Below are 25743 nucleotides of genomic sequence, written 5' to 3' on the forward strand. Positions count from 1 at the left end.
GGTATGTTAGCTGCCGGTGTTAGGGTATGTTAGCTGCCGGTGTTAGGGTATGTTAGCTGCGTATGTTAGGGTATGTTAGCTGTGTATGTTAGGGTTATCAGCCCACCATGTAACTCTGCATGCCACCAAGGCTCCTTTGGTATAGATAGATAGATAGATAGATAGATAGATAGATAGATAGATAGATAGATAGATAGATAGATAGAAAGAAAATGAAATCTTGTCCTATAGCTACATGAAGTGTAGGTTTTTACACCATTTGGCAGATGAGGGCAGAGCAAAAGGTATACTTGGGTCAAGTGGACCAGTGTGTCTGTCTACTAAATGAATGTGTCCACTCTACTTAGTTCATGGTGGAGCAGGAATCAAACTCCAGGTCCATCAGGTGTCATAGTGCAGACGCTTTCTGGGCCAGGTATTGAAGGCCTACTCTGTGCTGTGTGTTATGCAAAGCACTCTCCACTTAGGTATAAATGCTATTCGCTCCTAGACTTAGAAATCTAAATGTCTGGAGGAAGGTAAGCCATCTAAGCCAGTGGGCTTCACGGCCAGGCGGCTTAATGATTCTCGAGACTGGAGTCTTGACTTACCCATAACCCAAACCAAAAGCCAACCAAGTAGAGTCCACCGCATAGCGAGCGGCCCTATAGGAGGAGTTGAGCCGCCCATAGTTCCCAGGGCTGTAAATCTTTACAGGAAAAGGCCACCTCCTCTTTCTCCCTTGGAGTGACTGGTAGGTTTAACCCACCGACCCTGTGGTTAGCAGCCCATTGCCTGACCTGCAGCACTGCCAGGCCCTACCCTTGACTTCCCCAACAGAGCCTACACTTTCCTCTGGTGGCCGCGGACAGATCCATGTCCTCATTACTTTCTCCAGACTCTGAGGTGTTTATTTCCCGTTAAGAGGTTGCAGGCAACTGAGAGGAGGAAGAGTGGAAGAATGCATATTCTTCATCAGTTATCCCTAGATACTAAAGCCACTCTCTTTTAATACAACCAGTGGAGCATTCCGTTTCAGGGACAGCACAGTTATTACTTGTGTTTCCTTCCTTAGGAATTCACTGCTGTCGAGCCGATTCAAACTCATAGTGTGTGTGCAATGCTCTCCGACTTTATTAGTTTCCAGGTTCTGTGCGAAAGTAAGAAGGAACAACAACAAAACCCCCCAACTTTCTGGAGAGCTCTTCTGCTGTGTTCTAGGCACCTCTCAGATTATTTTATTTACTCCCTTGCCAATCCTGCCAGGTAGAGATTTTTGATCTTATTTTATAGATGAAAACACCTAATCCCAGAGAGGTGGCGTCACCACCAAGGGAAATTAGCATTCAAACCGGTTTGGGGGACTCTAAAGGGGTATTTTCTCTCCCCATCGGTGCTATATCCTTTCCAGAGTTTGTCCTAATGTCTGTCCAGCTTTCCTATGGGGAGATGTGTTCTGTCCAACATAACATCAGAAAAGATAGGCGCTGCCCTCCTTCCAGTGATGGGATCTTTGAAACCACCAGTCTCTTCTCAAGAGAAAGGTGGGCCTTCTCTTTCCAAGCCAACAGTCTTGGAAATGGAAACGCCCAGGGGCAGTTCTGCCCTGTCCTGTAGGGTCGCTGTGAGTGGGCATCAACTGGATGCCAGTGAATTTGGAGGGAAGAGTTCCGGTTGGAGGATCTTTCCTTTCCAGTTGCAGAGGTCCCTGGGCTGGGACCCGTCCTTTTCTGCCCCTTGTAGCTTAATTGCATTGCTCTCCGACTTTATTAGTTTCCAGGTTCTGTGCGAAGCCCTTGAAAAGGCAGGTAGGGGAGAATTCGCTGCTGCCCTGGCAGCCCGCCACCTCCCCCAGAATCTGTTGCTTGCCATCTCAGAAGGCGATCCGCATGGAAGGCATTTTTCTCAGCAGTGAAATTTACATATCACAACCTTGCTGAGAGCTGTAGAAATAATGGGGGGCGGGGGTGGGGGTGGCCTGTGAGTCTTTGTGGGGGAAGCGAGAGGGAGGGGGAAAAGCCAGTTTTGTTACTCAGGAATGAAAACATGGTGAGTAATGAATAAAGTCCGAAAGCAGTAAATTTGGGACTTTGGGGTTAGGTGTGTAACACGCCGGAGAACAATTTGAGGCACCGCCTCTTCTGCAGAGGTGAGGCATTGGGGCTGCTTTTCACAGCCTGAATTTCATTAAATGGCCTTTTAAGGGTTAGGATTACAAGAAGCCCCGTCCAGCTGGTTCATAAGGATGATTTATGGCTGTGTTGTCGACTCCCCGACCCTTCTGTACAAGGGGAGAGAGAAAATACATAATTCGTTGCTCATTACTCCAGGATCTGTCAGGCCTGCCCCTGAAGCCATGTGTGCCCGGAGTCATGTGTCTGCTAAGTGGTTTTAGCCTGGTGCCCCCCTGAAAAATAGGCAACTGTCATTTCTGCAGGGGAAAGTGTTTCTTTATAACAATAGAAACAGAGACTTTGAACTAGAGAGTCAGAATTACCTGGGCACTGCCTTTAACTCAGCTCTTCAACTCAGAAAGACCAGCCACCCCCAAAAGCGATGGCGTTGGTCACGTGGCAGGTCGGTGAGAATGAGGTCCACCCTCAGGGGGGGTGGCGGGGGAGTGGACCGACACTGGCTGCAACCGCGGGCTCCGGCACCCCAAGGATCTTGAAGGTGGTGCAGACCCGGCCATGGTTTTGTTCTGCGATATGTAAATTCGCCATGAGTTGATCCAACTGGGTGGCAACTAACAACGATGACACTTTTTAGCTGGGTCATTTCCTAGCCTTAGGAGCTTCAGCGAGGTCATTTTGTTGCCCTGAGCTCTGATAACTCCATTCCTAGCGAGTGGGGTTTTTTATTCCACTGTGTTCAACGGGCGAGACGAGACTGGACCCAAACCCACTCCCTGCCATCAAGTCACAGACCCTCAGAGCGACTCTAAAGGGCAGGGTGGGACTGCCCCCGTGAGTTTCCAAGACTAACTCTATGAGAATAGGAATCTTCGTCTTTCTCCAGTAGTGACTGGTGGTTTCGAACCACTCACCTAGTTAGCAGCCCAACAAGTAACCACTACACCACAAGACTGAAGTGGGATAGAAAGGTAGAGGTGCCACATTATTAGCGATGCTGCCGTTGGGCACTTGAAGTTCCATACAATGTTCGCCCCCTTAGCTCGGTTCCCCATGGGTAGAGGACACACTTCCATTCCCAATGGACACCTTGCAAACATGGCCCTCACAGCTTGCATTTAGAGTGGCGGGATATTCAAGCTGAATCGGGCCCTGGAGTGGTGTGTGATCAGCGGCTCATGCGAGGTTAGCCATTACGTTTGCTTACAATGTGCGGAGGCCCTGCTACATGTCCAAGTGCTCTCATCATCAAACAGGAAACTTGATACAGAAACCCTGTCTTGCATGGCTTCTGTAGCAGTGACTTGGTTCAGCAAACTCTGGCCCCATCCAAGGACGGAGACTGGGAGTGAAACTCCGGCCCCGCCCCTTGTCTGCGGTGTCAATGCTGAGGAAGTGATTTTCCTCTGCTTCTAAGATGCCCTTTGCCTCGTTGGGAGAAGAGCACCAGAGATGGCGCAGCAGAACAGAACAAACGTCCCCGCAACCCTGACATCGCGAATCCAGCGAGCTCACTTTGCAGATGGGAGAGCTGACTTGTCCCCTCTCCACCCAGTGAGCGGTGCCCACGTAGGACCTTGAACTGGGCTGCTGGAATCTGTTTAGTGTTCTGCCCCCTGCACGGAAAGGCATTCTAACCATTGTTAGAATGACTTATGAACTTTTAAAAGAATAAAAAATTATGGTGATGAGCATCTGGACCGTGTTCACCGGCGAGGTTACGTGGGGCGAAAGTGTAACAGGTGCCAAAGAAGGATCCGATCGGGACTGGTAGGAAGGAATGTTTGCGGGGGAGTCAGGCACCTGGGTCTAATCTTGAACTATGAGTTCACTTGGACCTCAGTTTCTTCTTGCTATAATGGTCCCTTTCATGTCCGACTCGCTTGGCTGCCCCATGTTCATTTCTGCGATGTGTTATCAAAGAGCTCTTAGTAATATTTAGAGGATATTTCCAATTTTACAGTAAGGCAGCTCCGACAACTATTCCACTCCCTACCTTCAAGGTCCAGCTCAAGTTCATCCATCCGTTCACCTGGGAGTCTCTGAGCATCTCCCGTGGGGCTGGGGTGAGAAGCTTCCACCCCCACCCTGCCGGCATGGCTCGGCCTGGGTCCTGGGCTAGGCCGTCCTTTTCTAGTACAGAATCACTCAATCACCTGATAGGATCTGGGTTTGGGGGCGGGTGGAGAGTGGGCAGCCCTGGTAAATAAAGAGCATCTCTAAACAACTGCTCGTAAGTTGATTCTACCTCTACTCTGAGCGTGGAACGGTCCCATAGCAGAGTGCCAGGGCTTTCTCCCGTGGAGCTGTTGAGTAGCTTCAAACCGCCAAGCTTTCGGCTAGCTGGCAAGCGCTTAACTACTGTACCACCAGGGCTCCTTACTTCCCCAGCTCAGAACCCCTGTGTGGATGTTAGCAGTACAGGCAGTAGCTGTTGGCACCACTGCACGTGTTTCTCCCTGGGTGCAGCTGGCGTAGATGGCTTCCCTGCCTTTGGACGTTGAAGCTCTGGGGACAATGACTCGATCAGGTGCTTGTCCTGGCTCCTTTCCCCATTGTCAACGAACAAGGAGAGTTTCTGAAAGGAGTGTCCGGCTCTGTCTGTCTATTGCTTCCCTTGTGGTTGTGGACATGCTGTCCGTTCCCTGAAAGGGCGAGGGTGGCTCGTTCATCATCCTTCCCTGGAAGGAAGTGTGAAAGGAACTCTTGTGGTGAGTGGAGGGTCGAGCATGGCAGTTCCCAGGCTGTGGTTGAAACCAGGAAGTGGCCAGGGTTGTGCAGTGGAGTTAAAGAACAGAGCGCTGGCTTTGTGGTCCCACTGTCCCTTGGGGGTGTGCATCACCAAGACAGAATGGGTCTTCTGCTTTTAGATGATAATAGGTTTTTACCGAGTAGACAATCAGCTGTTCATCAGCCACCAAAACAGGCCAGGGACTTCCCATGTCCGAACCTCAGTAGTATCTATACTGTGGCGGTTGTGAGAGTGGATGACACAGGACATGTAAAAATAATGCCTCGTCTGTTATGGTTGCTAGGTGCAGTTGGGTAGGTTCATCTGCACAGCACAAGGAAACATTGTCCTCATCTGCACCGGCCTCACACTCGTTGCCTGGTGTGAGACTGGGGCCCACCCATCTCCTGGAGCGTCTTCCTCTTTTTCTCTGACCTTCTATTGTACCAAGTGTGGTATCCTTCTCCAGGGACTTGCCCATCCCAAGGACATGCCCTTAAGTACGTTAAACATCTCGAGTTTTTTTTGCTGTACTTTCTCCGAGACGTGCTTGTTTGTTCTTCTGGCCCTCCGTGGTGTATCGCATATTCTTTGCCATGACCACACTCCAAAGGCCTTGGTTTTCCTTTGGCCCTCCTTATTCATTTCCCAGCTTTTGCATATGCACGAGGAGATTGAAAATACCATGGCTTGGGTCAAGTGCACCTCAGCCCTCAGAGAGTGACGTCTATGCATTTTAGCACGTTTAACGGGTCCAATTGCTGCAGACTTGTCCAGTGCAGCAGGTTTATCCAGCGCGGCAGACTTGTCCACTGCAGCAGACTTGTCCACTGCGGCAGACTTGTCCAGTGCAGCAGACTTGTCCGCTGCAGCAGACTTATCCAGTGCAGCAAAAGTAGCCAATGCAAGATGTCATTTGACTGCTTGATTGCTTGTTCTATGGGCATAGATGGTGGATCCGGGGGAAAATGAAACCCATGGCAATATAATAACTCATCCTCAGTCCGTGTATCATGACCTTGCTTTCTTGGTCTAGTCGTGAGGATCTTGGTGTGTGTTCTGTTGAGGTCTAATACATGCTGGAGACTAGGGTTATATCGTCGTCTGTAAATGCTTCGGGTCTTCTTCGCTTTCAGCAAAGCTTCCTCTAATTAATGCCAGCTGTGCTATTCCTCACTCCATATCTTGTCTGAATTTGGCTTGGATTTTTGGCATTTCCCAGTTGGTAAACGGCTGTAACCACTTTTGAATGGTCTTTACCAAAATTTTATTTGCGCATGATTTTATTGGCATTGTTTGATAATTTTCACATTTTGTTGGATCACTTTTCTTCATAAGGGGTACAAATATGGATCTCTTCCAGTTGGTGAGCCAGGTAGCTGCGCTCTGAATATTTTGGGGTTTGGTGAATAAACACTTCTAGCATCGCATGCCTTGGTTGAAACATCTTGTTGATATCCCATTCGTTTCTGGATCCTTCCTTTTCCTGAATACCTTAAGTGCGACTTGGCCTGACCTGAGTCAGTGTTAGCCCAAAGCCTGAGGTTAGATCGTTGTTGGTGATTCTTGAACTCCAGATTCCAGGATTTGGAGATTTGTCCTCAGTTCCCCAGACATCCCTCACCTCCCATTACAATGCGCTTGATTCTCCATCTATGTCTTGCCTCCCATAGGTAAACCATTGTTTCTTTCTCTCTTTAAAAGCAAAACTGTATTTACATGTAACTACATTTTATTCTTATGTGTATATTTTCCTGGTTGCAAAAGTAATACAAGGATAGCGTAGGATTTTAAATGAAACAAAGAATTAACCACAGTAGACTTTGATCATTCTTCCTGGGCATTTATGTCTCCGGGTACCCTTTAAACAGAAAAATGAGAGTTTTGTATTGGACATTTTGTTTAATGTTAGTAAATGCCTTGACAGTATCAGTTTGGATGATGGATCTTGATACAGCCTAATCCCTCTGCTGGTTTCCTTTCAGATCATCACAGGGGAATTCTACCGCATCTATTACCTGAAGGAGAAGTCCCGGTCAACGATTCAGAACCCCTATGTGGCGGCACTCTATAAGCAAGTGGGTTGCTTCCTCTTTGGCTGTGCCATCAGCCAGTCCTTCACAGACATTGCCAAAGTGTCCATAGGACGCCTGCGTCCTCACTTCTTGAGTGTCTGCGACCCAGACTTCAACCAGATCAACTGCTCCCAGGGCTACATTCAGAGCTACAAGTGCAGAGGAGATGAGAACAAAATCCAGGAAGCCAGGTGAGACACCACCTCCCCGTGGCCTCCAGCTTCCACTGGGGCGGTGGGGGTGGGGGTGGGCGGACGGAACAACAAAGCAAGCTCTCTGTTCTTGAGGCATTTGCAGTCCAATGATCACAAAATTGCCAGAGTCACAATTATGACACATACATTCATTCTCTTGTTCACCCATATCCTTACGTGAAAGGGAACGCGACGCTGTGCCCACTGTCAGGGTCACGGTCTAGAGAAGGAACCCAGACAGACAGACGCCAGCTATATGTTAGGGTTGTGAGTATGACTCATGGCCCTTTCTTGCTCTTGCAGGAAGTCCTTCTTCTCCGGCCACGCCTCCTTCTCCATGTACACCATGCTGTATTTGGTGGTAAGTACCTTCCCACTGGAGGGACACAGTGGCTGCACCAATGGACTCAGATGTGCGGGACAAGTGTGAGGGTGGCTTGGGACCAGGCGCTGTTTCGTTCTGTTGTACAGAGGGATGCTCCGAGTCAGACCCGCTTGACGGTAGCTAACCGCAGGGCGGCGGCGGCGGCGGCGCTTCCCACTGACTGGAGCAGAGTCAAGCTGCAGGTTGCATCTCTGCTCAACGAATAGTTAGGGGCTGAGTTCCAGTGAAATCCTGAGCTAGAAAAATAAGAAAAGAAAGAAAAGTCAGGTCTCTTTCTGAACTCTGTCACCACCTGAATAGAAGTTGTTGTTGTCCCGTTTTTTTTTTTTTAAATAAAAGTAATAGTTGTTGTAGCTGCTTAGTAAAGATTGTACACCCATTTTTAAAATGATGAAATGATGAAAAATATCTGTGGACATCTTTATGGTAGCAACCATGGTTTTCATGATCCATGAACTCATTTAATATTTAGAATACCCTGATGCTCTAAGTGATCTTGTCATCTCCATTTCTGGGAAAAGTTTACTCAGAGAATTCATGTGAATTGCAGAGTTTATATACACACCGGGGGCACTCGCTGCCATCAAGGTAATACTGATTGAGAGCCACCCCATAGGACAGGGTGGAACTACGCTTGTGGGTTTCCTAGACTACAAGTGTTCATGGGAATAGAAAGCCCCATCGCTCCTCCAAGGAGTAGCTACTGGTTTCGAATGGCCAAACTTGTGGTTGGCTGCCCAACATGTAAGCATTACACCACCAGAGCTCCCATTAACAGAAGTCTCTCGCAAATCCAAGCCTTCTGCTCAGTTTCCTTGCAGTGGTCACCATGTCTGTCATCCTCCTCTAGGCTCGTCTCTACACCTTCCCTACTACTTTGCTACTTTGTAGCAAACAAACTGAACCTGCTGCTGCCAAGTAGCTTCCGAGTCCAGGCAACCACAAGTGTTAGGGCATAGAACTGCTTCACAGGATTTTCTTGGCTGTCATCATAACTGGAGGATCCCTGGTCTCAGTGCTTAAAGCACTGAGCTACTAACTAATGTAGGCAGGTAGTTCCATGGGAGAAAGACATATACAACCTTGGAAATCCTCTGGGGCAATTCTACTGGGTCCTCCAGGGTCGCTATAGGCTGGAATTGATTTGACTGCGATAGGCGTGGTTTTGGTTTACTCTTATGGAAGAAGATTTGCTGCATAGGAAAACTCTAAACAGGACCACTCTGATTCCATGTAGCGATTTTGAGTTGTGAAAAATGGTGGGCAGGATGAAATCCTTCTCCCCATTTCTGGGATTCGGACACCAAAGCCCTGTGAGAAGTGACAAGGCATGCTGGCAGCCCTTCAGTTAGGGGTGGCACCAGAGTTTGAATCCACACACGTCTGACACCCTCCAGACTGCGGCTCTGATTTCCTGGCTCGTGCAGGTGACGGGCGGGCTCCCTGCTCCAGCGGCTGCACAGACAGCAGCAGGCTGCTCTGTTTTTCTTCGTCTGGTCTGTTCCGTGTGGTCCCGCTGGCCTTCCCATGTGCCAGGGCACTTCCTGCCTTCAGCTGCTTTGATGGCGTTCAGAGCTGGAGGGGGCAGGGAGGTCAGGGGTTGCAGTTGGGAAAAAGAGCATTTTAAAATCTATTAGGAATTGGAGAGGGGGGCCGGGGAGAGAAAACAGCAGAGAAATTTTGGTTTGCTTTGCTCCCCCCCCACCCCCACCCCCCACACCCTGTTCAAGCAGAGGCCTTTGGGCTTCCGGGTACCTAGGCTGCAGAGCTGAAAGTGGGCCCAAGCTTAGGAATCCATTAAGCTTGGGTTTTATTTAACCACGAATAGCATTTCCCCTTATTCTTCATTAGTTTTCATGCTTTGCTCTTAGGAAGGGTAATTCACCAAAGATATTTAGGTTCCCACTCCATTTTTCTCTTTCTTTTTTCCTTTTTTTAACCCACGGCTGGAAACAATTTTGCAAATGTGATTCCGGTGTTTTATAAAGGTGCTTAGCAGAGTTCTGTGAGCGCCGTTCTTTGATGTCCCTTGGTTTTCTAACAAGAGAAAAGCACTGGATAATTTTGAAGCCAGCCCTGGGCCCTCCGTTTGCCACTGCGGACTCCAAAGAGCAGATCCTGAGATGTTAAGAGGAACCTTTGTGTGCCGGGCACCGGTCTAAGCTTACCCTGTAATGTTGGATTCTGTGAACCATCGGATGAAATACACGTTGAATGCCTCGTCTTGTGGTGCAGTAGAAGTTCTGCAGACAGGAAAAGGCAGAGAGGCTGTTAGAAAGCCGTCTTTATGACTTCGGGCCGCTCCCTGTTCTTTTCTATTGTGCTCTCCTTGCCCCAGGAAAAGACCTGAGGGAGAAAAGCCGGCCTGTTCTTCCGTAGGACTCACTGTTTATGCCACTAGTGGTAATCCCATCTATTGTCTTTGTTATACTAAGGAGGCAGGATTAGGGTAGCGTGTACTTTCACAGCAATTTCCTGTGAGATATAAAAGAGATTCAACCAGCCAGCAGGCAGAGGTGGGGAAGACAGATGCCAAGCCACCTGAAGATTGCCCAAGAGCAGAAACTCAGAAACAAGGGCCTTCCTGCAGGTAAGCCTTTGCCCACAGCCCCAGTGTGGACCCCGTGAGCCATACAAGGCCCACTAAGTCATCAGGACCAGCTGACATCGCAGGCCTTACCAAAGAGAAGCTGTTCTGGCCCTCACAGTAGGGGTGAGTTAATTAAATGTTCCATCAAATACAGCAGGCTACTTTTAAGTTGATCATTCTCTGTGGCCCACAAGTGATGGTATAAATTTCCAAATGGCGGTTGGCAGAAAAAAAGTTCCCCACCCCGGCCCTCGAATTAGCACCATGCATTCAGACTTCTCGCCTGCTAAGCTCTGAGAAAAGCACCTTTGTCGTTGTGGTACCGGCACAGCAGCAGCTCTGGACACCTACAACATTGTTCACGACGGAGCTAAGGAGCCAGAAATGGAATGGTTGCAGCGCATGACGAATACCGTTCATCAGGACAAGATGGCGCATGTGAAGAATGTTAAAATGGCAACGGTTTTGTTACCTACAGATCTAGCACCATTAGAAAGAAAGAAAAGAGAAGTTTTAGGAATATATTTCCTGGGCCTAATCTCACTCTTACGTGAAGAAAACCTGCTTTCTTTAGCTCTGCCTTAGTGATTGAAGTGCCCCTTCCCCCTCCCGCCCATCGAGCCTTTACCAGCAATGACCACAGTGTGAACACGTGGAGGGATGCATGTCCAGGGCAAGGGTCCTCAAACTTTTTAAACAGGGGCCAGTTCACTGTCCCTCAGACCCATTGGAGGTACGGACTACAGTTTCTTTAAAAAAAACTATGAACAAATTCCTATGCACACTGCACATATCTTATTTTGAAGTAAAAAAACAAACGGGGCAAAAGCACCCAGCGGGCTGGATAAATGCCCTCGGTGGGCCTCATGTGGCCCGTGGGCCGTAGTTTGAGGATGCCTGGTCTAGGACGGTGGTGTCAGGTAGGTGATGGATTGCTAATCACAAGGTTGGTGGTTCACGCCCATCAGCTGCTCCACTAGAGAAAGATGAGGTTCTCTGCTCCTATAAAGATTTACAGTCTTGGAAACCCTAGGTAGGCTCACTGTGAACTGGAATCCACTTGATGGCCGTGGGTTTGGGAAGGGAGAAATAGAGCATAGTTTATTCATGTTCCTGAAAGAGCAAAGGAGAAGGACATTATAACATGCACCCTTGTCCCCATTCACACACCACACATTCTCAAGAACTCCAATACACACACACACCCTCCCATCTACGACAGATAGTCACACCGCTCTACTTTTAGCTCCACGTTTACCTTGTCTTGAAATCTCGGAAGCAAAGATCCCAAAACTAAGGGCCCCTGGTCTTTGGCTGAGTTGATTTTTATGAGCTATTGCACAAGAATGTCAGCCCTTTGAATATCTAGTTTGCAAAATCTTCTACAGGAAGTTTGAATAGCCCGCCTGCTGCCTGCCAGTGGCCATCCGCCCAGTAGACTCCTGCAGTCAGTCATCAGGCTAGCCTTTAGACTCTCCTTCAAGGCTTCTCTGTTGGGCCTGATCAACTAGCCCGTGGCCTCCCTCGTTGCAAACATGCGTGCACTGAGACAGCCTGTGAGTCTGCAGCTTCCTTGGAAGGCTGGGGGAGAAGCACATTGGAGCCTTCAGAGTCAGCCAGACCTGGAATCAAATCTGCCCATGCCACCTGCTAGCTGTGGTTGGATTATATAAATGTAGAGCCTGGGTGTCCACATCTATAAAGTGGAGATGATGATGTCTATTTTGTAGTGTTGTGGTCACTTTTACTCCCTTTACATCACTTTCCCCATCTGTCTAAGAAAGAATAAGGTCAGACAGTGTCTTAACTGTCAAGCTCTACAGTTAGTTCTAGAAGCTTGAGCTACCATAAATGTTGAAAGATGGTAATGTGTCAGAGACCAGGGGACACTCTCATGATCATTGGGTTCCAAGAGGGAAGTTCAACGGCAGACCAGAAGTACTTACTGGCCATCCCCATTCCTGGCCTTCCAACACCAGTCCACATGCTGGATCCTCCCATGCCTTTGCAGGGCACTCCATGTGAGGTTTTGACTTGGTTATATTGAATAAAAAACGACTCCCTGAACATCAGATTATCTCTCGGCGTGGAAATTTAAGGCTGAGTTTAAGGCTTGTTAGAGATTAACACAGTCGAATAAGAAAAAAATCTCACAACTTATGTAAGCATGGACTCTTCTTAGTCCTGATCCCTGGCTTGCCAACCACCGCTGCACCTCCGTGGACAGGAATTGCGGGTGCCAACACCAGAGTAGGTCCCAATTCATAGAGCAAGCCAAATGCTTCCCTTGTTCAAGACACAGTGCTGCTTCTGGGGGTGTTACCATGAATCAGACCTGGGCCCTGCCCTCAAAGAACTCGCCTACGTACTCAGTATGCGGCAACTATGTGTACTGTCTGTTGTTATTCCCCAAGCACAGCGCTAGAGGTTGGGAATGCGGATTAGAGTATGGCATGGTCCCTGCCCTGGTTGAGCCCTCTGCTTAGAGAGGCTGATAGACAATGAGTGTACCCTGGCACATTCAAGGAAAGGGATGAAGACATGGGCCAGCTCTCAGAAGTTACAGAAGCTCCGAGTTGGAGCGCCCACGCTGAGCTGAGCTAGAGGAAACAGAGGCTTCCAGTAGGATTCACCTTGTGAAGATGGGGGAGACTAGTCAAACTCCTTATGTGCAGGGATGAAGAGGTACTTTGGTTGGGAACGGTGGGTCTTCAGTCCACAATCACTTTGATGGTTGGTAGGAGGCAGGCAGTGGAGAGCAGGTTTGAGATGGGAAAAGACTGTGAGGATCATGAGTTCCAGTCCTTAACTGCACAGCTCAGAAACGGGACCAGGGTGTTAGCAGGAAGGCATCCCTTGCCTGCTTGTGCTTGTCTATGGGGCTTCTCCCAGCTACTTCTCACCTACTCTGGCTACGGCTTTAAGAGAAGCCTTCTTTAATCGACCTGGGTAAAATGACACCCCCACCCCTTTACTCTCCATTCCGTTTTGCAACTTATATTTTCCCTAATTTATCTGAAATTCTCTATATTCACTTGTTTGTCTCCCATAACTACATGATAAGTTCAATTGGGGATGGCGGTGGGAGTGGGTTTTGCCTTTTTTTTTTTTATGGTTTTATTAGGGGTTCATACAACTCTTATCACAATCCATACATACATCAATTGTGTAAATTTGTACATTCATTGCCCTCATCATTCTCAAAACATTTGCTCTCCAGCTAAGCCCCTGGCATCAGTTGCTCATATTTCCCCTCCCTCCCCGGCCCTCATGAACCCTTGATAATTTATAAATTATTATTTTGTCATATCTTGCTCTGTCCGACGTCTCCCTTCAACCGCTTTTCAGTTGTCCGTCCCCCAGGGAGGAGGTCACATATAGTTCCTTGTAATTGGTTCCCTCTTTCCTACCCACTCTCCCTCTACCCTCCCAGTATCGCCACTCACACCACTGGTCCAGAAGGGATCATCTGTCCTGGATTCCCTGTGTTTCCAGTTCCTATCTGTACCAGAGTACATCCTCTGGTCTAGCCAGATTTGTAAGGTTGTAAGGTAGAATTGGGTTCATGAGAGAGAGAGAGAGAGAGAGTGTGTGTGTGTGTGTGTGTGTGTGTGTGTGTGAAGCATTTAGGAACTAGAGGAAAGTTGGGTTTTGCCTCCTTATTGACAACTGTGCCCCCACATTCCACATCAGCACGTGATACAGAGGGGGAGGGTATGATAACTATTAATGAATAAATGAATCCCAGGTTCTCAGGCATTCCCCCATACTATCTTTCCATTCCCATCAGCATTCTGTTTGTTCATTTCCCCATCATTCTCTTGCTAGGTCTGTAAGGACTGTGTAGTCTAAGGAAGATTTCTACTACCTCTTCCCTGAGGCATGTGCTAGTTCACTGTGATATTCTCTAACAGCTCTTTTTGCATCTAAGGCTCTGTTGGGTCGCAAGGAAACAGGGAAACGGCTGCCTTCTGATCGCCGCACTGCCCAGCCTATGGGTGTTAGTCACCGAGGCTTCCTTGAACATGTGGAGTGTGGCATGCCACGAGGCAGCATCTTCCACAGATCCTGAGATCTGGGTGAAATAGCAATGGCAGGGTAGGAGCAGTATTGCTTTTGCCAAAAGGAATAAACTGCTACATGTATTTTTCCTCTTCTTCCTCCTACCTTATCCATCCATCCATCCATCCCTCCATCTGCTATCCACAGTCAGGCCTCATATAACATCTTGATATGTCCTATGAAATAGGACATTATGTGATTTGTGGTTGTGTGAACACCCTATCCTTCTCTGGTCCTGCATTTTCTTTAAGCACCTCGAATATGCTTTGTGCCGTAGAGCCTCATCCTGTGAAGAGAGATTTTCTGTGTCTCAAGCTGGGTTGTGAGCAGTTTTACCGTACAGGTAAAACTAGTTATAGGGCCCAGCTCGCATTTCCATAAGCCTGGATGCTTGCAATGCAGACAGACTTTTAATAGCTTGGGCAGTTTTTCTTTTGTTTTAGAAGATTATTGCTAAATCATGAGCCATAGCATTCACTGATTTTTTTTTCACAGTTGTAGGGGGGTTGGGGGTTGGTATTTTTACAGCTTTTTGTTTCACTTTCAAACAGACAACTTCTCCTTTGTCTCTTGCTGCTGCTGTCACTGACATTAATTTTGCTGGGTTTGGGAACCATCACACACTTCACAGAAATATTTTTCAAAAGAAAATTAAACAGAGACGGAAGGCTTTAACACTCAAGAGACCCATGATACATGAGATTGGACGCTGCTGCTTATAAGCCAAAGCATCTGTTATATGGTATATATCTAGGTAGAAAGTACAGTGCAGTACATATAAACCCCAACACAGGCATTTAGTATGGCTATCAAGATCTGTGAATGAAAGGTTGCATCCCTGCTGCTCTATTACATACCTAGCAGCCCCATCAATGTCGATAGAAGAGGCATGAGATATATGTATTACAAATGGTAAACTGTTGTGTCCTGTTCTGTAGCCTGTTCTCTAGTTGGGATTTCTGAACTCTGTGGGCCCACAGATGGGAGCCCTGTTGGCATGGTGGACTAGGTGTTAGGCTGATCATCACAAGGCCAGCAGTTCAAAACCACCAGCTACTCCATGGGCTTTCTCTTTTACAGATTTGCAGTCCTGGAAAGCCACAGGGGCAGTTCTGCTGTGTCCTCTAGGGTCCCTGAGAGTTGAGATTGATCCCAGGGAGTGCGTGAGGTGGGAGCACAGACACAAGCAGTGGGAGCTCGGTGGTCATTCTCGCGGTGCATGCGACTGAGAAGTGGCTGAGAACCTCCTGTGTGCCAGAGCCTGCTGGAGGACCTGGGGCCATGGACAGAGCTCACAGTTTTCTGTAGAAAGATGGAAAACAAAGAGAGGCACTAGAATTAGATACGATCTCTCCCTGGGATGGGCTGAGTGGCTGGAACACAGAGGAAGAGGCTAGTCGCTCTGCGCTGAGGTGTACGCCATTCCCTCTGTGGTGGAGTCCTCTAAGACCGTCGTCGGTTCTTCTACTTTAACCCCTACAAAAGCTTACCGTGTGCCTCAGGTGTGGCCATTTAGGAAAGTGTGTGATGGGTGAGTAGTAAGAAGAGCCTGATGTGCCACGTCAAACCCTTGAAGATTGTCGGTTAATCCGTGCAGCCGCGCCAACCAAAAATACCCACCAAATTCACTCTCATCAAGGAAATTCCGACTCGCCAGCCTATCAGGGGTTTCTGAAACCACACATCTTTTCAGGCTTTCTTGTTCCCCGAGGGAGCGGCTAGTGGGTTTGGACTTGCCCAACGCCTCATCCACGGTGCCACCAGGGCTCCTTGCGGCAGCTGCGTAGAGCCCACAAATGGCTTCCTTTCTCCGTGGACAGAGGCTTAGTCCAGAAGAGCAGTGCTTGGTCTCAAAAGCAATCACTGGCTCCGGAAGCCAGGTTGTTCCTGGGGCTGGAGCCTGGTCGTAGAAAGAGTAGGGCCTCCTTTAGCCTTGGGTGTTCCCCCTGTCTGAAGCCCACCGTGGTGTGGACCTCGCTGGATGGCGCTGGCCAGTGCAGATGCCGACATGGGAGGCACCTACCTAGCCCAGCGTCTAGAACAGCGCTCAGCCCAGAAGGCTACTTTTCTCCTTTCCCAGAGAGCGACAGGAGGCGGAAGCTGATGTCCTTCCCAGCGAGGAGAAAAAGGGCCGAGAAAGTCACCTTGGTCCTGAAGCTCTATGTGACCAATTTCGTGTGTGTGTTGCTTAACCTCCACTCTCGGCTCTGTGATGTCATGTGATTTGGCCATCAGAGCACCGTATTAAAACTGTATGACAGCTTCCAGCAAGTTCATTGCCACTGCAGCCACTGAGAGAGGGGAGGGAGGCTGGAGGAGATGCTAGTGGCAGGGACAGGAGGAGTTAAGGGAGAGGAAGTAAGCGGGAAGGGAATGGGGTGCACCTTGCCCCCACTCACCTGAGCTTCAGGAGCAGCCCACCCCGCATACTTTCCCCCATCAGACAAAGCCCAGAGTCTTGTCTCCTGCTTCATTTTCTTGCTTTCTGTATACCACCCATGGCCCGGTGGTTCAAGAGTCGGGGTCTGGGGCCTTTAAAGCCATTATGGGGAAGAAACAAGCAAACTGACAAGACCCCAGATGGCATGGGCATGGAACATTGAGTGATATGTATTTGTATTGAAGTAGAACTAACTTCGTCGTTGAATAACTTCCCAGAGGGAAACCCTAGTTGTACAAGCACCTTGTAGGTGAGCCACTGAATCTGTGGATGGGAGCCGTGGAGGAAGTCGGAGCAAAGAGAAAGTGGGTGCTAATGCTCTGGACTGGCTTCCAGGAAGAGGGTGGGCAAGGACATGAGGGAGGACAAAAGCCTCCTTCTCATGCTCAGCAGAGCTGTCCCAGGAGTGATGGAAATGAAGTCAGAGGAGAGTACCGACCTGTTTCACCAGTATGCAAATCACTGAGTGGAACACAAATGACTTAGCAAGAAGAGAGAGTGGTGGTGCGTGACTCAAGGCTGGAGCTCAGTCAGAACTCTAAGGACGTTTTGTTGGAATTCCTCATGTTGAAGCGCAGGCCGCTGGGAGAGAAGAGAAATGCATGTATGGAGCCTGGTCTATGTGCCAGGGGCTTTCAGACGTGTTCTTCTTAGGGGCAAACACGGACCACTGGAGAGTAACCTTCATCAGACCCACCACGACAGTTTCATTTGAGCAATTGGAAGCAAAGCCTCGGTACAAGAAAGGGACTTAAGAGGGTGTTCTTTATTTATTGTGCGCATGCATGAGTCCTTCCTGGAGTTTTGAGCTTCATAGATGCTAACCCTGTGTGTTTAATGAACACATCTCCCAATTTATACAGGAGAGTCGAGAAACCCAGAGAAGCAGAACAGCCGGTCCAGGAGTATAGCTGGGAGGTAGCAGAGAAGAGAGTCCCATCTAGTTACCTTCTTTAGCCCAGGACGAACTTATCTGATGGGAAGAAGGGACCTCACATTCTCTGGACTCTGAAGCCTGCACGCGGATGAGGAAATGGAAAAACAAAGGACTGGGGGCTGCTGATCGAGAAGCGAATCAATCCGGCTTTCTGATTTTGTTCTTCTCCACTTCACCCCTTCCTAATCGCCCAGTTAAGCATTAACCGAAAGGTGACGGAAACCCACTAGTCACGGCGGAAAAAAGATGAGCAGCCCAGAGCTCACAACTCTCAAACACTATCAAGCCGCTTCCCCCGAGTGGCCCTGTACCCAAGAACTGAGTGACTCCGGTGGGTTCCGAGGCGGTAACGCTTTACCCCTTGTCTCTCACCTGGTGCTGAGCAGCCCACACTGTCCCCACCATGCCGCTAGGGCTCATGCTCAGGAGCTGAGGGCCACGGATGCCTAAGGGGAACAGGCTTCCCTCTGGTAACTGCAGTTACCGGACTGCTGCCTGACTGCTTTTCCCATGGCCCCTTCTCTCTGCTCATTCACAAGCACTCCCTTCCTGAAGCTATTCTCCTGACTGCCCTCTTCCTCTGGCCTCAAGCTCCTCTCAAGTATTTATTTTGTTCTTTGATGAAAGCCCCAGCCTAAGTCTCTGAGTCAGTGGAAGGGGAGATGTGTGCCTTGTCCGGTTGGAAACCCACCCTTCCTCTGCTCCACCCTGCGACTCCAAAGGCCCTGGACTGACACGCATGGGCCGAGGTGGGGAGGGGCGGGGAGGGTTTTGTAAAAGCCTTTTCTGAGGACCCAAACCTGTTTACAGGGAGGGAAGATTGTTTTAAAGCTCGAGGGGCCATGGGGCTCAAATGAGAGACGTGGCTACGAAGGAAAGTCATCGATCTCTTGAGCAAGGGGCCCTGAGTGGCACTAGGGGCAAGCCGCTCAGCTGTGAGCCCGCAGGCTGGCTGCTGAATCCGCCCTGTAGTTCTGCGGGAGAGAGACCTGTCGGTCGCTCCTGCAAAGATGCCACCGAGACCAGCCCAGGAGGCCGTTCTGCTCGGAGCTTACTGGGAGTTAGACTCGCGTGCTTCGGCAGGGACAGCAGTTTAGTGAACTTGATCTGCAGCATCGAGTCTTAACCATGGCTCCTGGAAGACAGTGGCTTTGAAACCTAATGTACAGGGGAGAAAACGGAGGCAGAAATGAGGAGTCACCCCCAGCTCATTTCTCATGGTTGCTTACAGCCGCGTTTCCCAATGCAATCAGTATTCTAGGAAATGTGTTCTAGGAAAATAATGATCTAAGGTCAGATGAGTCTACAGCTACAGGACTTCTCAGAACCTTGAATCACTAGGTAAGCATTGTAAATGACCAAAGTTAGCGATTTAGTATAAATCATCCAGCCATCTTTGTATTCCATCTTGCTATTCCAGGGCATGTGGCTTGGGAGCTCTGGCTTCCTGGAGAAAGGCTGGGATCCTTAGTTGACATCCAAAGCCCCCTTGCCTGCCCCTCCAGCCTGGCTTCTCAAGACCTCCTCAGACATACCTGCTTGTCCAACTAGACTGAACTTCTTGTTCTTGGGAACTTTCACTACTGACTTTACTCCATGGCTGTGTCTGTAATGTACTCTGAACTCCCAACCAACACCTATGCATCTCTCAGATTCAAGGCAGTGTCCCTTCCCTTTGTTAATTGGCCCCTGTTCTCCCAACTTCTTCCATAGCCCCTGTGTGCTGTATACTTGTCTTCTTGTATTCCTCAACCATTTACTCTGTGGAGGAGGGTCACCACTGGTCATTTTCTGTCCGCTTTCTGCCTGCCTTCTGGTTCTGCCCACAGCTTTGGGCTTTGACATGATCTTTGTTATTCATATATTTTTTCCTCAAGTTTTCCCTCCAAATGTTTCCCTCTAATTTTCCCTCTACCCACTTTGGAAGATGTCCTTTAAAATCTCACTGGATTTACATATTAGCTCCTAATTTATAAACTAGACGTTGTTCTTCTAAGTAAAAATTTGGGTCTGTATTTAAACAGAGTGTCCTTTATGTCCCTTCTTAGCTCAGAAAGCCCTATGCAGATCTTGGTAAATTAATTACTGTTTCTATAAGCATGAGGGTTCTGTTTCTTCTGTTAGATTTTTAACTACAGTGAGCCCTCATTTATCGCGGTTAATCGGTTCTAGACCCTACCGTGCGTGATAAATGAAATTCCACGAAGTAGGATTCCTTATTTGTAAATCAAATATTTTCATAGTGAGAGCATAGAGGACATGAAAAAACACCCTTTAGTCACCATTACACTCGTATTACCCAATTTATTAAACGAAAAAGGGAAAATACAGTAAAACATTTTGGATGTTACAATTATCATTTATTATTTATTATATTATTTATGACATCAAGCGTGTACAGTATGAGCCAATCAGTGGCAGTAATGACAGAGCATGCGCTGTTACGCAAAAACCGCAATAGAGTGAAGCTGCGGAAGTCGAAGCGCGAAGTGGCGAGGGTTCACTGTAGTTCTGTCTGCATCTGAGAAGAGTGCTGATTGGTTATCACTCACATAACAGCCAACAAGACTCACGCCATCGAGCCATCCCCTCCCTCCTTTTCCCATGAGTCACAGTTAGATTTTCCTATCACTGCAAAGTGATTATAAAGTTGTCTGACGTTTTTGAAATCGCTTCCCAAAGAGTTTCCGATCCAGTTCAATAGGCTCAGCCTACACTGCCAAGACTGCATGTCTGTGGGATCTTCCACTCTTTCCCCCCCAGGCCTGGCCACCCAAAGGAAGCGGGGCTCCATTTGTCTCAGGAAGGGCAAAACCATCCCGTTGCCACTGACCCAGGTCTATCTTTAGGCCATCTGACCCCTCCCCATGCTCTGTTCCCCTTTCGCCTGGCTTCTGCAGGCACTTTGATTTGGCGTCGGAAGTTCCCCTGTCCACTTGCCTCTTCCTCCTCATTACTCTAGTTCCCACAGGAACCTGGGAAGTAGGTTGTGCCCAGAGGTTAGAACGGAAACTGCAGCAAGATAACGCCAATGGGACAATGCCCAGCTGACGTCACTGCAACTTCTTTGCTTCAGCCAGGGGTGTTTGGTTGTTGATTCCCCACCCTTCTCCATTTTCTCGTCAGGTTAACCTTCTACCCCACCCAGTTCAGTGTCTATTAATTTTATTTGAAAGCTCTTTGGCATCGCCCTGTGCGTGTATGGGTTTCCTTAAATTCTCATTCAGGACCATAGCTGGGTCGTGGTGAAGTAGCAGTCCCATCCCTTTCTGAGCACGGTGCTAACCGCCTGCATGCTTGCATCGTGGGTTGGGATTCCACGGCAGCTCCGCGAGGCAGGTGGTGTGGAGATTGTACACTCGTCGTCCGCAGGGGTGAGCACAGCAGGGGCACGGGGCAAACGGAGTTGCCATCATTTGCAAAAAAAGAGAGAAAAACGTTTTCCGACTACATTTACTGTTTTTGAAAAGCGCCCCCGCCAAGAAACTGTAATATACTTAAAAATGCTTACTAGGTCCCAAGTGAAATCCCTAAAGGTTCAAATCCACTGCGAGGGGCCTGCGAAGAAAAGCCTGGCAGTAATACTGCCACTGTATCAGCCATTGGGAACCTTGGGGCGTGCAGTTCTGCACCAGCTCGTGTGCAGCCCCCAGGAGTTGAAAATGCCACAAGGTACCGGTGAGGCTATGCATCCGTACTGCTTGCTTGACCCTCCCCAGGAGGCAAGCTCTATTTTTTTTAAATCTGTTTTCATAAAGGAACTGAAGCTCAGGCTTGAAACCACTGTCTTGAGGTCATGTCCAAGTCTAATGCTCCTTCTGCAGGACACCCCCGAGGTCCTGACAGCATCCTTCAGCAGACGTGCGCTGACGGACCAGGCCCTGGCTGGCGTTACCGTGCAGGTGAATTTAGTGTCTGCTCTTTCTCTCTCCTCTCCAGCTCTACCTGCAGGCCCGCTTCACTTGGCGAGGTGCCCGCCTGCTCCGGCCCCTCCTGCAGTTCACCCTCATCATGATGGCCTTCTACACGGGACTGTCCCGCGTCTCCGACCACAAGCACCATCCCAGTGATGTCCTGGCAGGATTTGCCCAAGGAGCCTTGGTGGCCTGCTGCATAGTAAGTCGCGTCTTGTCTTCAGGCTGTAGCTCAGCCCTAGGCTGCTGGCTTGTTGAATGTTTCCAGTTCCGCGACCAAAGCCCGAAAGCACTCAGTCTTCTTCCCTGTAGGTCTCTTTAGTAAAAGGAGTGGAAACGTTCCTGCAACTTTGCAGGATCTGCAAATCCTCTTCTCCACCGCCATAGCTGGTTCACAGACGCACAGGGTATTGGAATTGGAAGGATCTTAGATCTTGTCCAACTGCCCCGCTTTGTAGATGAGGAAATACAGGGGGAGGGAGGGGAAGAGGCTTGCCCACATCACAGGGTACGCTCACTGCCCAGCCCCGGGGCTCCTGACTCATCTGGTGCTCACGTGCAGATTCATACTATTGAGTAGAACTTCGCACTCGGCTTCTTGCAAAACTCGGCCCTTTCCCTCTGGCCCTTGTGGGGAGCTTGAACAGACCCTAAACTTGCTGGAGACGCCGGGCCCCCGCTCAGCAGGTCACAGAGACTGGACTTAAGACAGGCTGCAGTCGGTGGTATGCGCTCCAACTGGCTGGACTACACTCTTCACTTATTTTATCCTGGACTTCTTGAGAGAGCAAGGCAAGTCGTCCCTCCGCTCAGAGTGTCCATGTCCCCAGTCCTCTCTGCTTTCCCGGCTTCCCACCACTTTTGAGGACCTTTATTCCGCATACATAGCTGAACATGCCCTCTGATATTGGCCAGCCTGGGGCCCTGTTCCAAGACGCTCCGCCCTGGAGGGATCTCAGAATACAGCAATGGTTAGATGTTACAGCACCACACCTGCCTGTTGCGTGGCTACGAGTCTAATTCTTGCTCCTTCGTAGTAAGGATCACAAACAACAGGGGGCTCTCAACGAGCTCCTGGCCTTGTCCAGATTTCTTTTTTAAACAGTTTTGTTGACACTGCATCCTCTTATCATACACTTCAATAGCTCAACCATATCAGGAAGATATGTTTACTGTCCTGGTTTCTGAGGTTGGCGGCTGCAGCCCAGGTCTCCCTATAGCGGCCTGTCCCCCCTCTTCCTGTGTCTTAGCCCTGTTCATTCTCTAGTGTGATTGTTTGCATGGGTCTTCCTTTCAACTCTCAAGTTTCTGGGGAGCTGGGGCCATCTCTGGTGTTCTCTGTCTTCCTGAGGCCTCTCAGGGATCCTAGCTCAGGGTAAGTAAATGCTTGCTTAATAAAGAAAAACCTGGAATCAATGAGTTAATCAAATCTTTCTAGAGAACGCTCTAAGGAACATTCTCGGAGAGATATGGGGATGCACCAGGCACACGGTCCTTGCGCTCAGGCAAAGCCTAGTCTGGCTGCTTGCACAGCCAGGCAAATAGCAGGGGGCATGTGATGAGGCTGCACATCAGGCCGTGGTGGGAACATGTACAGCGTGCTCCTACAAGCAGCAGGCAGTGCTGATACAGTGTCCCATGATCCAGAAGAAAGCGTTGGAGTGATCTGAATGGGCACTGTAGAAGTAGCAGCATTGAACTGCTTGCTAGCCTTGGCATGGAAATCCCAGCCTAAGGGGCTGGCTGTGTGGATAGCTTTTGTTATTTCTTTCTGTCTTTTTCTTTAAAGACAAGGCCAGATAAGAAAAAACTTGGGAGAGCAAACCGTTAATGAGAGCAGCTGTCACTGAGCAGCTTGTTCCCAGTGCCTGGTCCTTTAACTCAATGTGACAGTTGGGGAGGGGAGCTTGCAGCAAAGGGTAACCCTTTGCTGACTGTGCTCTCTGGGAGCTTTGCTCTCAGCAGGAGGATGGCCCTTGGACTTATTTGTCCTTCTTGGCACCACAGCCCTAATTGAAGCCTCCTGCAGCCCTATGAAAAATTCCGCAGTGGGAGAGCCTCGCCTCCCTCGCTTTCATATCCTCTAGCCCTGTCCAGGTGCAAGTGGACAAAGTATCTGGGAGGGCTAAGGCTTTGTTCCTAAGACTCTGGCCAACCATAGCACAGGACAGGATTTCAGGTCTAGCCTTTGTAAAGCACCTACTGCCTGCTAAGGATCTCTGGTGGCACAGTGGAATAAGCATTGGGCTATGTAACTAAAAGGTCTGCAGTTCAAACCCACTGGTTGTTCTTTGGGTAAAAGATGTGACAGTCTGCTTCCGGGAAGATTTATAGCCTCGGAAACCCTATGGGACAGTTCTCCTCTGCTCTATGGGGTCACTAGGGGTTAGAGTAGACTTAGTAGCAGTGGGGTAAGTGCTGACTGCTGGCATTGTTTTAGATCTTTTACCAGTGACTCCTTTTAGTCACTTGACTTGAGCCATGTTACAGAAGAGGCCGCAGAGGCTCAAAGAGATTACTCAAGTCATCCCGGGTCAAAGAGCTAGCGGACAACTGTTCCCAAGCTTTGCCCCGTATACATTGCCAAGAGGGAAGTCGGTGGAGCTGAAGGCCAGCTCAGGTAAGGCAAGGTGTAGGTAGCACAGGCAGCTGCTTAAAGTACAACTCCAGGGTGTCCCAGAGTTCTCCGCACCCCTTTGAGCTGAGACTCATTCCTTTGGGGTGCATGCTGTGATAAAGACCTTTCCCTGTCTTGCCGGCTGTGAACATGCGAAGACATGGGCTCTCTCCTAGGCATCGCTTTTCCTCATGCCGAACCCTGAGCCCAGCACACAGAGTCCGTAGTCGTGACTGGCTTTGCCTCCCAGCACTGACCCACCCATGTGATTGAAGCTGTCCCAGAAGGCCAGGGTGAGGAAGTATCTGGAAGCCGTGGCTTGCTCCATGGAAGAGCCTGGGAATGCTCTGAGTGGGGGAAAGAAGGCCATGGGTCCTTTCCCATCATCATATCCAGGATCCAGTGGTTCTGGTTTGGACTGTGAGGAAGACAGTAGCTAAGCTCTCCGTGAGGAGAACTGGGGAACCAAGGGGCAATTGCAGAGAAATGAACATTGTGTGGGTCAGGGCTGTAGCCTCTCACCATATTTGCTCAGTCTACGTGCTAAGCAAATCATCAGAGAAGCTAGATTATATGAAGAAGAATCCATCATCAGGATCAGAGGGAGTTTATTAATAGCCTGTGATATACAGGTGACACAAGCTTGCTTGCTGAAAGGGAGGAGGACTTCAAGGATTGCAGCCTTCGGTATGGATTACAACTCAGTGTAAAGACCAAGATCTTTACAATTGGACCACTATTGAGAAAAAAATGAGAAAAGATTGGAGCTGTCAAGGCTTTTGTCTTGGTCACATCCACAATTAATGCTCATGGAAGCAACAGTCAAAGGAGACCTTGCATTGGGTAAATCTGCTGTACAAGGCCTCTTAAAAAGAAAGTTACTTTGAGGGCTAAGGTGCGCCCGATCCAAGCCATGGTGTTTTCAATTGCCTCATACCCAAAAGACATTTGGATATTGGATAGGAAGACTGAAGAAATATTAATGTATTTGAACTACGGTGTCCATGGATTACCAACAGAGCAAACAACTGTGTGTTGAAAGAAGTACAGCCGGAATGGTAAGACTTCACCTCACGTCTTGTGGTCGTGTTGTCAGGAGAGACCAGTCCCTTGAGAAGGACATCGGGCCTGGTGAAGTAGAGGGCAGCAAAAATGGGGAAGGCCCTCGGCTAGCTGGGTTGACGCAGTGGCTGCAGCAAGGGGCTCAGACAAGAGGACAGTTGTGAGGAAGGCGCCAGACTGGGCGGAGTTCCACTGTGTTGTGTGGCTATGAGTCGGAGTGCCCCTGATGGCACCTCTCACCAAGAGCAGCGGCAGTATCGATGGAGGTCTCATGGTGGGCCCACCATGACGTTAGCTCACTGTGAGCACAGGCCATCTTCTGGAGTCCTCTGCACACCCTGTGTCAAGCTCCTGTGTATACGGTCTTCGTTTCATTAATGAGGAAACAGGTGAAGAAGGTTACACAGAGAGAAGGTAGAGAAGCCAGTTGACCCCAAGCAGCGCAACAGACACCAAGGTCTCTAAGACCAAGCTTCCTGTAAGCCCCTCCCCTCCAGGCAAACCAAGCTTCGTGATGTGTTCACAGCAGTCTGAGTCTTTCTGTGATGAATAGCTGTCATCTTGGCAACCCACCAGGGTGGTTCTGTTAGGTCCTTTGGGGTCCAGCTGAGTTGGCATTGACTCA

At 49.2% G+C, this 25743-nt stretch overlaps 1 protein-coding gene across 2 annotated transcripts in view; it reads left to right on the forward strand.

Annotated features, from left to right (window-relative positions):
• Positions 1 to 25743, forward strand: part of PLPP3 (phospholipid phosphatase 3) — an 88935-nt gene that overhangs the window by 50017 nt on the left and 13175 nt on the right. For both annotated transcript variants that reach the window (XM_045291949.1, XM_045291950.1), the window contains exons 3-5: positions 6828 to 7108; positions 7415 to 7472; positions 21465 to 21641. In XM_045291949.1, the coding sequence (XP_045147884.1) occupies positions 6828 to 7108; positions 7415 to 7472; positions 21465 to 21641 (516 nt within the window). The remainder of the gene's footprint in view (positions 1 to 6827; positions 7109 to 7414; positions 7473 to 21464; positions 21642 to 25743) is intronic.

This window comes from Echinops telfairi, unplaced genomic scaffold, assembly GCF_000313985.2.
Source record: "Echinops telfairi isolate 266 unplaced genomic scaffold, ASM31398v2 ScPeMD7_443;HRSCAF=831, whole genome shotgun sequence".
Classification (NCBI taxonomy): Eukaryota; Metazoa; Chordata; class Mammalia; order Afrosoricida; family Tenrecidae; genus Echinops; species Echinops telfairi.